General features: G+C 40.3%; 1 protein-coding gene across 4 annotated transcripts in view; it reads right to left on the bottom strand.

Annotated features, from left to right (window-relative positions):
• Nucleotides 1-14,899, bottom strand: part of AAK1 (AP2 associated kinase 1) — a 166,609-nt gene that overhangs the window by 2,177 nt on the left and 149,533 nt on the right. Inside the window, exons 19-22 of one of the 4 annotated variants that reach the window (XM_079940691.1) lie at nucleotides 14,035-14,136; nucleotides 12,496-12,606; nucleotides 10,802-10,912; nucleotides 8,569-9,538 (exon numbers count right to left, since the gene is read on the bottom strand). The exons of the other annotated variants lie outside the window; for them this stretch is intronic. Coding sequence (XP_079796817.1) covers nucleotides 9,444-9,538; nucleotides 10,802-10,912; nucleotides 12,496-12,606; nucleotides 14,035-14,136 — 419 coding nt within the window. The 3' untranslated portion in view covers nucleotides 8,569-9,443. Of the gene's footprint in view, nucleotides 1-8,568; nucleotides 9,539-10,801; nucleotides 10,913-12,495; nucleotides 12,607-14,034; nucleotides 14,137-14,899 lie in introns of those variants that run through there. 4 annotated transcript variants of the gene reach the window in all.

Raw genomic sequence — 14,899 nt, 5'->3', positions numbered from 1 at the left:
AATAGATGTTGAAAATGGAAAAGGAAAAACAGAAAAAGAAAAGTCAGGCAAGGAAACTGCACACAAACTGGAACACAACCAATCACGGTCTCACATTTCGGAACACGATAGGCACGATGTGCAGGAAAGGAGATGAAGATGTTAGGCACAAAGACATTCAGCGTAACTATGCAATGCTCCTACGCACGGGGCCAGGCACTGACACCTGCTCTACCTGGTGCTGGCTCAGGATGGAATGAAAACAAACCCAGTCACTCATCTCCACATCCACCATGACAGTTCTGGCTGATGCAGAAATACTGTCTGGGGACAAACTCAAATCAGATGCGACATGTGGTCATCTGCTCCACACTGCCTGTAACTGAGGATGGAACCTCCCCCCCGCCAAAGCAGGAGAACGTGGCTGCTTGATAAATGCAAAATTACTTGATGATTTACATCATAAGTACTATTCAAAGAGCACAAGAGTGCCTCAAATATGAATACTGAAGGCACTTTCTAAGGGGAGGAGACATAATCAAAATCATATTAAATCAATCACCTTCAGCTAGAGTTGCCCTGGAATTTTGTTTTCAGTCTTCTAAGTTAGCAAAGATCTCCTCTGCTTAAATGAATCCATCATAAAGTTCTTTAAGCAGAAGGAGTAAAATGCACAGGTAATTACAGAAGTATTTGCAAACTCTAATAAACGAATCTATTTTTATCTAGGTAGAGGTGCCTCAGGGTGCTCTGGCTTTTAAAATCAAATAGACAATTATCAGAATGCAAGAGAGCTTACCTTCCAAGAAATATTAGCAGGTTGGAAGTATGTCATTGGGCACATGTTAGCAAGAGGGCAGGAAAAAGGCATATGTAACTAAGCAAGAAGAATCCAGAGAAAAGCGTGGCTGGGGGTAGAGATATCATGTCATCATGGGTTTCCCAACCCACCAGGGTAAGAAATTACAGGTACCATGCTTTGGACTCTTATAGATGACTCAGAACCTCTGTACAGCGGAAATTCAATCATCCCCTCCCCACGTTACCCTCTCCCCTTCTAAGCAAACCATTAGGTAGTAGAAACTTCTGCTAACAATTTTCCCCTGCTAAAGTTTCTGCTTGAATTAATCACACAGAACACAGCAGAAGCAACATCAAAATCAATTTATTGGGAAACCAGTTACTTAGAGGCATTACATTGTAAAGAGACGTAGAGAGAGATCTGAACATTTTAGAAGACACTGTACAAAAATACTATGTTTCTCTGAATCCTGTAACTTTTTAGCAGTGCTTCTTTTTAAACAGTTCTGACCTTAAATATTGTTTTCAGAAACAAAAAAGGTGGGTCCCCCCCCACCCCGCCACCATTTTTATTTCTCTTTCTAGAACTCTGAATGTATTTGGTGAATTCCAAATTACAGTCTTTAAGTTAAATTCTGTACTGGTGCCAAATGGCTTTCTGAATAGTATATGAAGAGGATAAATGTTTCCTTGCATTATAACTTTAGTATGTGCACCCATATGGTGATAGGAAAGCGTTAGTCAGGGGACAGGAAATAAACAGAACACCTTCTCCTTTGCAATATATGTGGAAAGACATAATTCTAATCTCTCAGGCAAGTATATCGATGTGAGATCTGTCACAGTGATTCCCAGATGATGATGTCTGTGGGGAAATTCAAATGAAATGGGGCAGAGAAGTTTTCCAAGATAAGATTTGCTGAGCAAAGTGGTACGAATGGCCCCCAAAACTCCTTGAACTGCTTTCTAACACAGTTATCAGTTGGACAGTTTTTAGTTCCCCAAATTAAGTCATGACTTCTCATCTTCCAAAACCACCCTAGAAGCTGATGTGGTTCTGTGGGAGAGCAAAATATCTCTTAGGAGAAAACTGGCAAATTTAGTCATGACCAACTCTGGCCACCATGGGAACCAATAATGAAAATGAGCACTCGTTTGACTGAAGCTAGTGCTCTGGGGAAATTTAAATGGAACGTAGTCAAATCAAATTGTGTGCACAGACCTCCAAAAAGCAGCTACCTATAGAACGCAGGGCATCTCGGATGCCTGCAGTGTTAGAGTACATTGTGAGAGCTGTAAAGTACCAAGCAGGGGTACCCACGTGCAGAGTCAGACAGGCTAGAAGGGCATTCCTAACCTATCTAAATTACTTACGTTAAAAGTGAGTTCTTGATCAAGTCAACTGTAAATCTGCCAACTCAGAGCATATTCTATGACCTTCATGATGAATAGGAAAAATCACACCTAAAATTGCGACAACTTTTAAAAATTTATATATAGTCACAAAAATACTATAACATCAAGTTTGAAAGGAGAACTAGTCTCCAGTCCTTCAAAACAAGGCCAGACCTATTCCGTCTCTGTCTTTGAACATGAATCTGCTCTATAGGATTGGAAAAGCACCTTTAAAGGATTTTCCCTTGAAGGCCAGATCTCTTAACCTTTCCATTCCTTTTAGAGGAGGTGCAGTATGACCAAGGCTGAGAGCAACCACCCTTTGTAACCCTCCAAGCCTGGCGTTCTGGAGAACAAAGACACGCAGTGGGTATGGGGCACGCAGACATCCACATTCCCTCAGGGAATTTTGGTGGTGGCAGCACAAGAAACAAAGCAGTCAAGAGAAGGACAGAGTCTAAATAACTGTAAACAGAAGATAGACATTAAATCTTGTTGGCAGTTAGAGGGTTTTTTTTTTTTGAATATGCGTGTGTTATTGCAGGGAGGGAAAGCATGTATTTTCAGGGTGAACAGTCCCTGTATATGAATATAGCCTTGTACTGTCAGAAAAACATGTTGGAAGCAGTCTGCCTACTAGCAATGAAAGATTTATACTAATTTAACCTCAGTGCCTTGGCCCAGTTCCTTTGGAAACCAACGGCATGCAGAGCAGATGCCCTGTGACTAGAAAACTCAATAAAGCTAGGCAGTTGTTCTTGGGGTAGGGGTGGGAAGTGATGCGGGGGCGTTGGGCTTAAACCTGGGACCTGGCCTCACAGGGTCAGGGTCTCCCTTATCAAGCATAAGGGTCTTCCTTATCAGGAAGCTTAAGGTAGGGCATTTTGTTCTAATTTCCTCAAATTAAGTCATGTCTCTTTTCATTTTGCTTTAGCACATTAAGTTAAGCAAGAAGTCAAAACACACTTCTTTTTCTTGCTCTGATGTAGGACTGTGTGCCAGGTTAAGGTTAAGCACACTTTTTGACACTTCCACTAGGAATAACTCCATTTTAGTCTATTTTGGGGCTGCAAATTAATGTCGATTTCAGTAACAGCTTATATGCTTCAGAAAGAAGGCATCCTCAAAAGTATCTGATGCTTTGGCAACTCTCCTCACCAATTCCCTATTAATTTCCAAAGCAACCCAAAGTGCTGAATAATTTAGAATAGGTTTACCCTGGAAATTTTATCTGATGGACAGTGAGGGCCATGTTTCCTAAAAAAGAATGAAAATCTGAAGACTTAAATTGCAGGCTGGATATTCCTGAGTGCCATATATCATGCGTGACCAGAATTTTACTTTCTCCCAAACTATAAAGAGAAATAACAGTTATAGGGAGTGTCAAAGACATAATTCTTGCCCCAAACTGAAGGTGAAATCTTGGGAGTATTGGGAAACCTTCTCATATAGTTAGCAAATAGAAAGCAAAATACCCTTTACAAGAACTTCAGAAATGTAGCACCAAATGAAATTCACACTCTCAGAGCTGAATCAGGGAATCAGGAGATGTACATCAAACTAGTAATTTCCATGACCTTTTGCTTAGATAATAAAATTAAGCACTGGGTTCTACCATATGCTGTGGAGTTGCATTAAAACCCACGCCTGGCGAATAAGATATTTGATGGGGGACAACACTGGCTAGAGGCGCTGGGTCTCTCAAGCCAACAGAGCAATTAAACGAGAGAGATTTCTCCCTGGGCATAAAACTGCCGTTGCCAACATAAAATGTTTAATTAAATTGGCCTGGGTACATTAAAGATTAAATTAGAGGAGGGTAGCTGCAAATCTGTGCTCCCTTTTACAGCTCCATGTCTGGTCATATCAAATGCAGGCTCACAGGGGTTTTACTCTCTATGACCGCAGATGAAGCCGGGGTAGCCATGACTCATTAAAATGTCCTCTGCACATCTCTCATATGTGTCTGCACTTTCCTTGTGCACAGGTGCTTATGGTCACTCAACAATGTGTTTAAATCCTTTTTGCAAAAGTGGGTTTTCAGATCAGGAAAAGAGCAGCTACTGTAAGTTATTTATTTATAGCTCTGAACATCATGCTCCTGTTTTAACAGATAAAAGTCTTTATTTTCCTGTATGTTTACATAAGAAACTTGTTTACAGACTTGTTTTTTATACAATACTTGGGTAGCAAAGTTCAAATTTCACATTTTTCTGTATAAGATAGCTTCATGTACCTCTGTTTGCTTTGTCTTCTTGGGAGGACAGGATAAAGGTCTGTGGTGAATACACATCCGTGTGATGAGGGCGTGTGCGACAGGGCAGAGAATACTCCTAGGGCAAGACTACATCAGAGTGGGAACCAGGAAGATATCTTCCATTCTAGCAACTACCATGCTGCTGCACAGATCAGCATTGTCCAAAGAACCTCTCTCCCCCATCACAGTGAAAGGAAACCCAAGAGAAACAAAATAGTATCTTGTTACAGATTATTTGAAATGGAGGCCATCTGGGATTCATTCTGACTCAAGAAATCCAAGCACATTCAACTCTAGGAACATTACTAGTGGGGAAAAGGAAAAGGCTAATAACTTTGTGCTGGTAAAATTACAGTCTCTTGAGAGGAATAAAAGATGGCTTTGTAATATCTGGAGCGTTTCAGTAAAGGTACCATTTTAAGTATCCATCTAATAGTTTCTCTGTTCTGCCTGGCAGCCTCTAATCTGCTTAATTCAGTACTTTGGGCAATCCTGTCATTTTTATCCCCAAAGTCTAAGTTCATGGCTACAGAATCCTGAATCTTACAGACTGAGAAAGCTAAGACTCCTGGAACTATAGACAAACATCGGCATGGGAGACTTTATTTTGGCCGAAGTTCTCTACAATGTGCATCTGTTCAGCTGAATTCATATGCCTCCATACCTCTGGGCTGAAGTCAACCCCAAAAGTCTCCTCCTTCCCCCAGCACTACTGAAGGCAGAACTGTTCCTGACCTGGGCGGTCGGGGGGGAGAGGTTGTGTTGCTTTGAATCATTTATCTCAGGAGACCCCGAAAAAAGGATTAGAAACAAAGCTAATATTTCATCTTGAGAAAAACAGGTTCTTTTCCTGGATTTGTTCCCCTATAATTACTAGCAATCCAAGTTCTATAATTCTAATTTGGGAAGAGCCAAGTCCAGTATCAAATGACACTGAACAAAGTGACAACCTCTTTCAGAGGTATTTTAAAACCCCTATCTTTCAATTTTCCAAACCATACTAAAGACAGGCGAAATCGTATAAGTTCCCTTATTCAGAATATTAAGGAAGTTAAGACTGATTGCTGTCACATTCCATTATAAGGTCCTCTCTGGGAATCTTCAGTGAATTATTCATTCTTCTTACTATCTTCAATAGTAACCACTCTTCAGCTTAGGCGAGTGATTTTGCTTTTTGGAAACATCTAAATGTTATTTAGAACCAAGAGTGGTAGGAAAAGATCAAGAAAGAGAGCATACTACTTTCAGATGCTGAAAGCGATACTAATTAGATAATACAACTGATTTTCTTATATTTTACTATCTTTCTTGATAGTATTGAATATTTCTAAGGAGAGAAGTTTCAAAAATAACATAAATGGTGGCAGCATCATTTGAATAAGTATGTTTCCCAAGTAAAACCAGATGCCTTTGAAGGGAACACTCAATTAGGTATCACAACTCTGATACGTCTGCTAAAGAAATCATTAATTATAATCACATTTAGAAGTGTCCATTTAAAGCTTATCTCCTCTGAGGGCTGTGCTTTTAAAAACACTGGGACTCGAATTTGGTGATCTAGTTATCTGAATGCTGTAAAGGGAAAAAAATCCAATTGGTGATGTTTTCTGGTACAGGTACTACTTTTGCACAGTCGGAATAAAAGCAAATCAGAAACATATGCTTACAGTTATTTGTCCATTTTTAAATGGCAGGTCCTCAATTATACAGTTTTAAAAAATTGAAATCTTCTGATACTGTTTTGTTGGAATAGGTAGATACGTGTGTGTAATATTAAAAAAAAGGGAAATCTATGTCCAACACTCTGTGATGATTTACGGGTCTCTTCAGATAACCAAGAGAGAGAGCAACCCGGGTTAGTGAAAGCCCATTGTAATTCTCTAAAATGTAAATACTGCTACAGTAATAGTAAGAGCTACAGAAGATAACTGAAGAACATCAGGATTATATAACTCCTTCATAGTCCTGCTGAAGCATCATAATAAATACTTAGAACCCTAGAATTCTGTAACCTTAAAAACCATCTAGTCCAAACCCATCATTGTCAGTAAGGAGCAGCCCTAAGAAGTGAAGCCCCTGCTGAAGCCCCACTAGGCCAGGGACTGGCAAAGGTCAGGACAAGCTCCCAGGTGGCCTGTCCTGCCCGGGTCTCTTCTCCCACCACCTGCTTTAGGTCCCACATCTGTGAAATGAAGTGGATGGACTAGAATAATCTCTAAGGTCCCTCTTGTAGCTCAGTCTACAGTTTCAAAGTTCTATCAATTATTAGCATACTATACTCATCTCAAATAAACCCTTTTAGCTCAAGGATGATGCTATAAACTAAAGAGGTCCCTTTTATCAAGTCACTCACATGTCTTCTTTAGCAGAAAAATAGTTCTCTCCTTTGAAGCCCTACTCCTAGAGAATAAACTCAAGATAATTTCATGTCATTATCCCCCTCAGGCTTCCTCCACCCAGTCTCTCTCGTTTCTAGTCTATTCATTTTCATTAACATTCTCCATTAAGCTTTATTGAGCCAAATGACTAGATAATATATCTCAATGTGATTACGGGTAATACATGAAAGGAATAATTTAGAGACACTTACCTAATTTCTAAACTGTACTCTTCGTGGTTTCAATTAAATTGAGAAACTAGATATTTCAATATATTTCTAACATGTATATATGAAAAAAAATCAAACTGGAAAACATAAGCATAAAACATTATTCTTATTTAAAAATAAACATCTCTTTCATTAGTTTATATATTCTTTCTATGTCTGGGAAAAAGAATACCATTTTGATCGTCAGTAATATTCCTGTCCATAAAGGGGCAAACCAAGTCCCATTTTCACTGCTCTCCAATCATGGAGAGCTCTTCGAGGATATCTTTTTTTTTTTGCGGTACGCGGGCCTCTCACTGTTGTGGCCTCTCCCGTTGCGGAGCACAGGCTCCGGACGCGCAGGCTCAGCGGCCATGGCTCACGGGCCCAGCCGCTCCGCAGCACGTGGGATCTTCCCAGATCAGGGCACGAACCCGTGTCCCCTGCATTGGCAGGCGGACTCTCAACCACTGCGCCACCAGGGAAGCCCGAGGATATCTTTTTTAACCCTCAGCAGGTAGGTTGTGCCTCCCTCAATTTTGGAAATGACCCATTATCCTAACAGAGGCCTGTACTTAGTGTGTCTAGTTTCAGCTGACACGGAAGTACTTAAAGTCAGAAGGAAGACTGAAAGGTTCCGACTTTTCCTCTGATACCTTTCAAAGGCTGTTCTCACATTGCTGGGGTCAAAGCCTGACCTCCAAGGTACAGGGTTTTGCAGGCGGTTGTTGCTGTTCAGCTTTCTTTTTTTCCCCCTTAAAGAGCAAACGTGAAGAAGAAGAAACAAAAGTGCTAGACAGGGAAATGAGCAAATGGACCTGGAATTTTATTGGTACAAATCTGATCAACTAAGAGGTTCCCTTCTGACCATGAAAATGGCACTCAAGGAAGAGAACCAAATGGGGTTCTCTGTGCCTACCTCTTTCAAAAGGGTGATTTTATAAAACTGCTTTGCATGTAAGGAAAAAAATATACTTCGGTGAGTAAGGACATATACAGAGGGTGACCATGAGTCATGTTGTCACATCAGTGCAGGGGCCTTTATTTATTTTATGAACAATATTCTAAGGTTAGTGAGAAACTATGGTTTGTTTTGTTTTTTTAAATCTAGGATGCCAAGGAAACCAACTGAACATATTTCATTGGCTGCATCCTTCAATTCAAACATCAGAGAGAAAGAAAGGTAAGTAGCCCAAGTCAAACTGTGCCTAGTGTGTCAGCATACTTATTTCTGATTATCTGAAAATAAACAACATGCTTATTCTACAAAGACAGAGGACCTGCTGAAAGCTTATAGCAACACACAAGTCTACTCAAAATGATTCCATATGTTACACTGTAGGATTGCTGCGTAGTTAGTTATACAAGGGAAAGAGATCAAAACCCTGTACAGACACCTGATATCGGACTTGAAACGCCAAGTGGAAACAGAACTATTCAGCGTCTTCATTTATACACAATTTACAATATTTGATTCAAAATAAAAATCACAAGAAAAATACATCTGTTTCTGCTACAATTCCTTCCCCTCCCCCATCCACCCCCCCATGAAAAGTCTTCTAATAAAAGGTATCATATTACCACCACTGTCTGGTTTTGGTCTAATTCTGAGATCCCGGCTTGGGACAGTTAACACGAAAAGGAATGGCAATACTTGGAATTTATATAATGTACACATTTTATCCAAGGATCTCAAGTACTTGCAGTCATGTCTCCAGATCTGAGAAATCACGGTTCAATGGAAGCCAGAGTGCTGGACGAATGCTGGGCAGGTTGCATGGGGTGTGAAATCCCTTGGCTAAGTCTACGATCAAACAAGGTCAAAGTTGGTTGGCTAGAGCTGGGCTCAATTTCTCTTTCCAAACATACACCATCAGTCAGTTTTACCCTCTCTTAAACCACGCACCCATCTCCAGGTTACTACCTCGAGTTAAGACCAACTGAAGAAGCCATGTCCTCATGATAATGCAGCAGCATAAAAAGCAAAAACAGAGAAACACATTCATCAGCAACTGGCCAAAGGAGATGGGGTTGGGAGGATTGATTTGGGAGGCCATTCCTAGCAAGAATGAGACAAAGGTGTCAATTCACTAGTTTCAGTTACAGTTAAGCTTTTGGTGGAGTCGATTCCAGCAGAGGTGAAGCTCATGGCATCTAGCGTTTGATTTAAGATAATGCTATTGAAGAAGGGTAATGAGAAAACACAGCAAACTAACAGAGAGGAGCTGGCCAAGGAGTATCTGGAGGGCCAAAGTGATTTTCTTTCCTTATCATCTCTATGGGAGAAGGCAAGGGGTAGTAGGAGATTAGGGCTAGAAGCCCCTTATTTGCAGATTAAAAAAAAATCATTTTCTTTTAACTCTGTAATGAAAATGTATATTACGGTATGAAGGTTACAGAACTGCATCTGCTACTGGGTCACGGCTACAGGTCTATGAGCTGATCCACCAGCAGTAAAGACCTGGCTAGGTTGGGAAGACTGGACTCAGAGCTCCCACTGCTGTTTCTAGAGTGCCCACCTGGAAGTGGAGAGATAGGAATTCAGTACAAAACACAGAGGGTTAGGGTTTAGATGTGCAGAACAAGCAAAGGAGAAACACAACAAACCAAAACACCCTAGAGAAACAACAATTTACATTTTGCAAACTCTTAGATGTTAATTTTTAAACATATAAATTAGCGATCCACCACCTCCCACCAAACGTTCAAGCACTGTGTGCATACCCTACTGTAGGCAGGAGACCTTGCAAAGAGGATGCTATTTTCAAATGAATATCTATTCTGCCTGAGAACTGCTGGCTGTACACTAACTTCCTGATAACATCAACTCATTTCCCTGTAAAGTAAAAATCCGTGATTTCTGATTTGGGGAGGAATTGGTTATTAAGACTACTGTAATAAAAACATGCTTTAAAAATATATAGATGGGGGGTGGGATAGGGAGGGTGGGAGGGAGATGCAAGAGGGAGGGGATATGGGAATATGTGTATAAGTATAGCTGATTCACTTTGTTATACAGCAGAAACTAACACAACACTGTAAAGCAATTATACTCCAATAAAGATGTTAAAAAAAAAACAAAACAGCTTTGGGTTTTTGAGTGTAGAAAATAAATAAATAAATAAATGTAAATAACACCTATATATATATATATATATATATGTATATATATGTGTGTATATGTGTGTATATATATATATGTGTGTGTATATATATATATACATATATATATGTATATATATATGGTCTTAGGGCAATTCAGTGTTTTACGGCATGGTCAAATGATTTTAAAACAACAAAGAAGAAAAAGCATGCTCCACAAATGTCCAAAAGATGCAAATGATATCAAAGTACCATTGTTAATCTCTTTGGGAAGAATATTTATTACAGATTGTTCTAATCATGATAAGAAATATCCTGTGCGTTGTTTTTTTTTTTATATATATATCTTCAGGTTTCCATTGACTGAAGATCACTTTCTTTTTAGCTTGACACTTTGTAAAAACCAGCTTTTAGTCAAACTATTACTTTTAGTCAAATATTACTTTTCTTCTCTCTAAATAAACACCATGGTCATGCTTTAAGATACCTATATTAGTACCTTTACCTGTGTCTCCATCTATCTACACTGGTCCAGCCCATAATGATTGTTATTACCCCCAATTTCCTTCGTTAAATGTTGATGCTTCCTCCCCCACACACACCTTGTAGATTAGGTACATTACTATTTTGAAGAGAGCTGATGTCAAACACTTCTCTTTTCCCCATCCTCTCTTTCTTACCTTGTGGGTTTTTGGTTATCAATACAGGAATAGGGTCAAACTCATCTTCTGCCACCTTGTCCGAGCCCTCAGGGACATCAAAACCTGAGATGAGATTACTATCTTCTGCAGCTTAATACAGAATGCAAGTACACAAGCAGAAACAACAGAGGTAGAGATTAGCAAATGAGAGAATACATAATAGGCACACAGTTCCCAACTGTACAATCACTGTTGTTTTTAAAGATGAAAATGCTTATTTTCCTGAGTTGAAATAAAAGTAGTAAAGCTGGAAAACTTGGGGAAATAGAAAAAACTGCTTCAGAGCTGGCCATGTTAAGACTTCCATAAACGAGAAGGGAGAAGTGTTATAGGAAGAATTCTCCCTGCCTTTATAAGGCCATTAATGTAGTTATTGTGAGATATCTCTTCACCGTCAGTAATTCACAAAGGCACGGGATTTAGTCATTTATCTTCTTTATTGAGCAAACAGAGGCCGGACTAACAATATCCAGAAACACTCAAAAAACAAGGGCAGCGTGGAGATAATCAGTCACCCTTTAAGAAGTAACCAGTGTATACAAGGCAAACAGAATACTTCTGAAAGAACTCACTGCCCTGTGATTGGGAAAAAAGACATTCAAACACTGATGCCCCAGTAATGTTGGGGCAGAAGATCACATGCACTGAGATTTCAAGCTGAAGTTTACTAGAAGTTCTCCATTCTACAAGCAAGTGCTAGCTGAGCACCTATTTTGCAAGTGATGTTTCTCTGTAATTACTCATTGCTGCTGACACACTCCTGTCAGACATAATTGGCTAAATAGGTGACTTCTTTCTACATGCTCTATAAAAACATGGTCATTTTAATGCTATTAAGGGTAAAAACAAAAACTCAGCTATTACCATTGCAAACCAAAGGCTAATTATTTTTTAGTCATCTCAGGGAGGCTTCCTTCCTAAATTTCCTTCAGAAAGGACTTACAAGCGGTTCCTTTAATATGTATTTGCTCCTTCCAGAAAACCACGTTCACTATCTAGGCCCAGAAAGTTTAGTGAATGCCTGCCTACGGTAAGCCAGGCATAGTGCCTGTCACTCTCACGAACTACTCACTGAATAGCACTCAATTCAAGCTACCTCTGTCCCTCAGAATTTCAAACCAGTATTAACCCAAGACTAAGAAATGGAAACAGTAGATTAGAAAGAGAAATCCAGTAATTAATCATGACTCAAAGGTTAACTAAAATTCAAAACTTTTACGAGTTCAATCTTTGAGACTGACTTTTGAAGAATGATGCTTTTTTCTTTATTGTAGTGATCACTATCAAAAAACTTTAAATCTGATTTAATGAAACAGTTTTAAGTTCTAAGGCCAACAAATATCTAATTATAGTCAGTTAGTGGACAGTCAACTCAACCCTGAGCTGACTGCCAAGGTATGTAGCTCTGTCTTTAATAGAAAGCATGGAATATCTGCATTCCAGGTGACTGCCAGAAAGCAACATCTCCACAGTCTGTTGTCCCAGCCTGATTCAATATTCTTACTGAGAGGAACTTTAACACAGGGGCTAAGGGTACAAACTCAAGTTTTCCACTTAAGGAGGTGGTTAAAAAACTTCACTAGCAAAGCCTTTTGTCAAGGAAAATTCTCAGGAGTTGCTCAGTTTTTCTCCGCTAAGGATACATGTGGGCCCAAGAAGAGGAAAGCATTTACCTTTATGGGCCGGAGCAGAGATCGCTATGGGGGCAAATTCTTCCAGAAGGTCAGTAGTAGGGTTAGAAAGCAGAGAGCCATCAATCAGGGAATCTTCCCCGGTGAGAGAATCTGAGTCCCGATTAACAGCATCCCAGGTCAGTGATGGCATTAAATGGCACACACAACAATATCACGAGGTTAGGTCTTAGCCTTTAAGTTACTGCGTTTATTGGGTTGGCCAAAAAGTTCGTTCGGGTTTTCCGTAAGCGCGTACAAAAACCCGAACGAACTTTTTGGCCAACCCAATACATTATACCTACAAGCCAAGGCGGGAGAAGGAAAACCAAAAGAAACCCGTTAAGCACCCTGTACTTTCATCTAGACAAACATGTATTTCTAAACTTCTCTTAACAGATATATATAAATATGGAAGAATTTTTTTGCTCAGAGGTTGCTGGTTAAGCAAGTAAATGGTTTGGATGTCAATAAAACTTTGGCAACTCAGTTCTCAGCAAATGCCATTTGGGAAAAAGGACTTTGCAACTAAAGAGTTTCACTTAAACTTTCCCTAAACATTCACTGAAAAAAGTTGCTATAAGATGAGGTATCCAAGCTGACAAGAAGGGGGTGGTCCCTGGCTTATTATTAGCAGAATATGGCATGATTAGGCAGTACTTTTTTAGAACTCAACCCAATCCTCATTCAAAATAGAATGATCTTGTCTCTTATTAGTATTCTTTAAATCTGAATTGCTCCTTGGAACACATGATTTTGCTTTTAGTTAAGGAACAGAAGGAAGATTAAATTCAGAGTTCAAGTATTTCAACACATAAATTGTTTTCTGGGAGAAAGCAGCCAAGTAAGCACAAGGAAAAAGAACCATATTGTCTTCTGTGTCATTTTTTTTTTAACCTGGGTGAGTTTATTCTCATATTTCCTAGACTTCTAATTGTTTCTGTTCCAAGTGAGCAAAGTGGACACTTTTATCAAGGTAATTATGGACTCAATAAAAATGAAGGTTATCAAATCTGTATTTAAGGAAATGTAGTTAAGGAATGGATCCAGGGAAGATTTCAACTTTGCCTACAATTTAATAGCAAATCACCTAGATGTGATTAAAGCTCTGTGCTGGGAATAGAATGTTAACACACATAACACGAGCCCCCATGGACATCACTGACATTGTTAGATCCAAAAGACTGCTCAGTACCCAGGAGGAGTTAAGGGCATCCTTACAACTCGGCAGAGTTCTTTAATTAAGGAAGTAGAGGGAACCTGCCACCAGTGACAAAAATCTTCAATAAAGACAGACTGAAATCAAAGAAAGCCCAGGTATCGCTCTACAAAGAACATGGCTCCAAAAAGGTACTCGACTCTTTAGTGAGGAAACACATTGCTCAACATCTAAAGCTGGGGCTGTAGTGCAGAGCACCCATTCCAGGAGGAACTAGCCAGGCTGTGAAATAAGCCCAGGACCATCTGCCGCAGGTGGAAAGCCTGACTCAGAGGGCTCCCCGAACTGACCAGTTCCTGCAGCCCCAGAGACTCCTGACTGACCTGTGCGGTTTGAGGTCACAGATTCCGTCTGAGAGGGGAGGCGCTGGGCCGCCGGGGGCTCCAGTCCTGGTATCAGACTCTCAACAGCAACATCAGCTTTTTCTTTTGTAACAGAGCATTAAGAGAGGAGAGGAAAGGGTAAGGGAAAGGTAATCAGAAGGTTCCTTGGATGATTCTGTGAAGGCTTTCTGCTGCATGTCTCTAAAATGCCCATCTCAGGTAAGATGGAAAGCACAGTAAGTTGCTTTCTTTCTGCTGCTTCGAGTGTCTGGGCTTCACTGACAGAGCAGGCACGTGCAAGGTGAACCACGGTGGCTAGTCTCGGTGATTCTCAGTTTTTACAGATAAATGCTGAATGCGAGCTATTCAAGCAGACCTCTTACGTGTCAGAAGACATAGGCTCAAAGGCACCTTAATGTCTTCTGGTAATTGTGCTTTTCTTAAGGGATAAACTTGGGGCCAAACATGCTCTGTGCCTTGCAAAGGCCACTAGTCCACCTCAAATCCCATGCCGTGCCGTAGCTGGAGGTACTCTTTACCATGTGACATGCCCCAGCTGGAGGAACATCTCTCTGAAGGGTCATAGCATTTCTGAGTTCTAGGACTTTGTGCTCCTGTAGTACAGGGGCCCCGGACATTTTATAGGTCTTGCCTGCCTTGCGGCTGGAGCACAAGAAAATGTCAAAGCAAGCAGATCAAGCCCCTGCCCCGGATTCTACTCATAGGGCCTCAACGTGGGGCAAATGTTTTCTCAGTTACTGACACTTGGCACATACGGAGGCCTTCGAAAGAAGAATCTACTAAAGGTGAAGTCCACCTGGAAGCCAACTTTTCTCATGAAGCTTTTGTAACGAAATGTGAATTT

This window comes from Stenella coeruleoalba (assembly GCF_951394435.1).
Source record: "Stenella coeruleoalba genome assembly, chromosome: 13".
NCBI lineage: Eukaryota > Metazoa > Chordata > Mammalia > Artiodactyla > Delphinidae > Stenella > Stenella coeruleoalba.
Note: the sequence above shows the minus strand (reverse complement) of the source record. Positions and strands in the feature narration are given on the sequence as shown.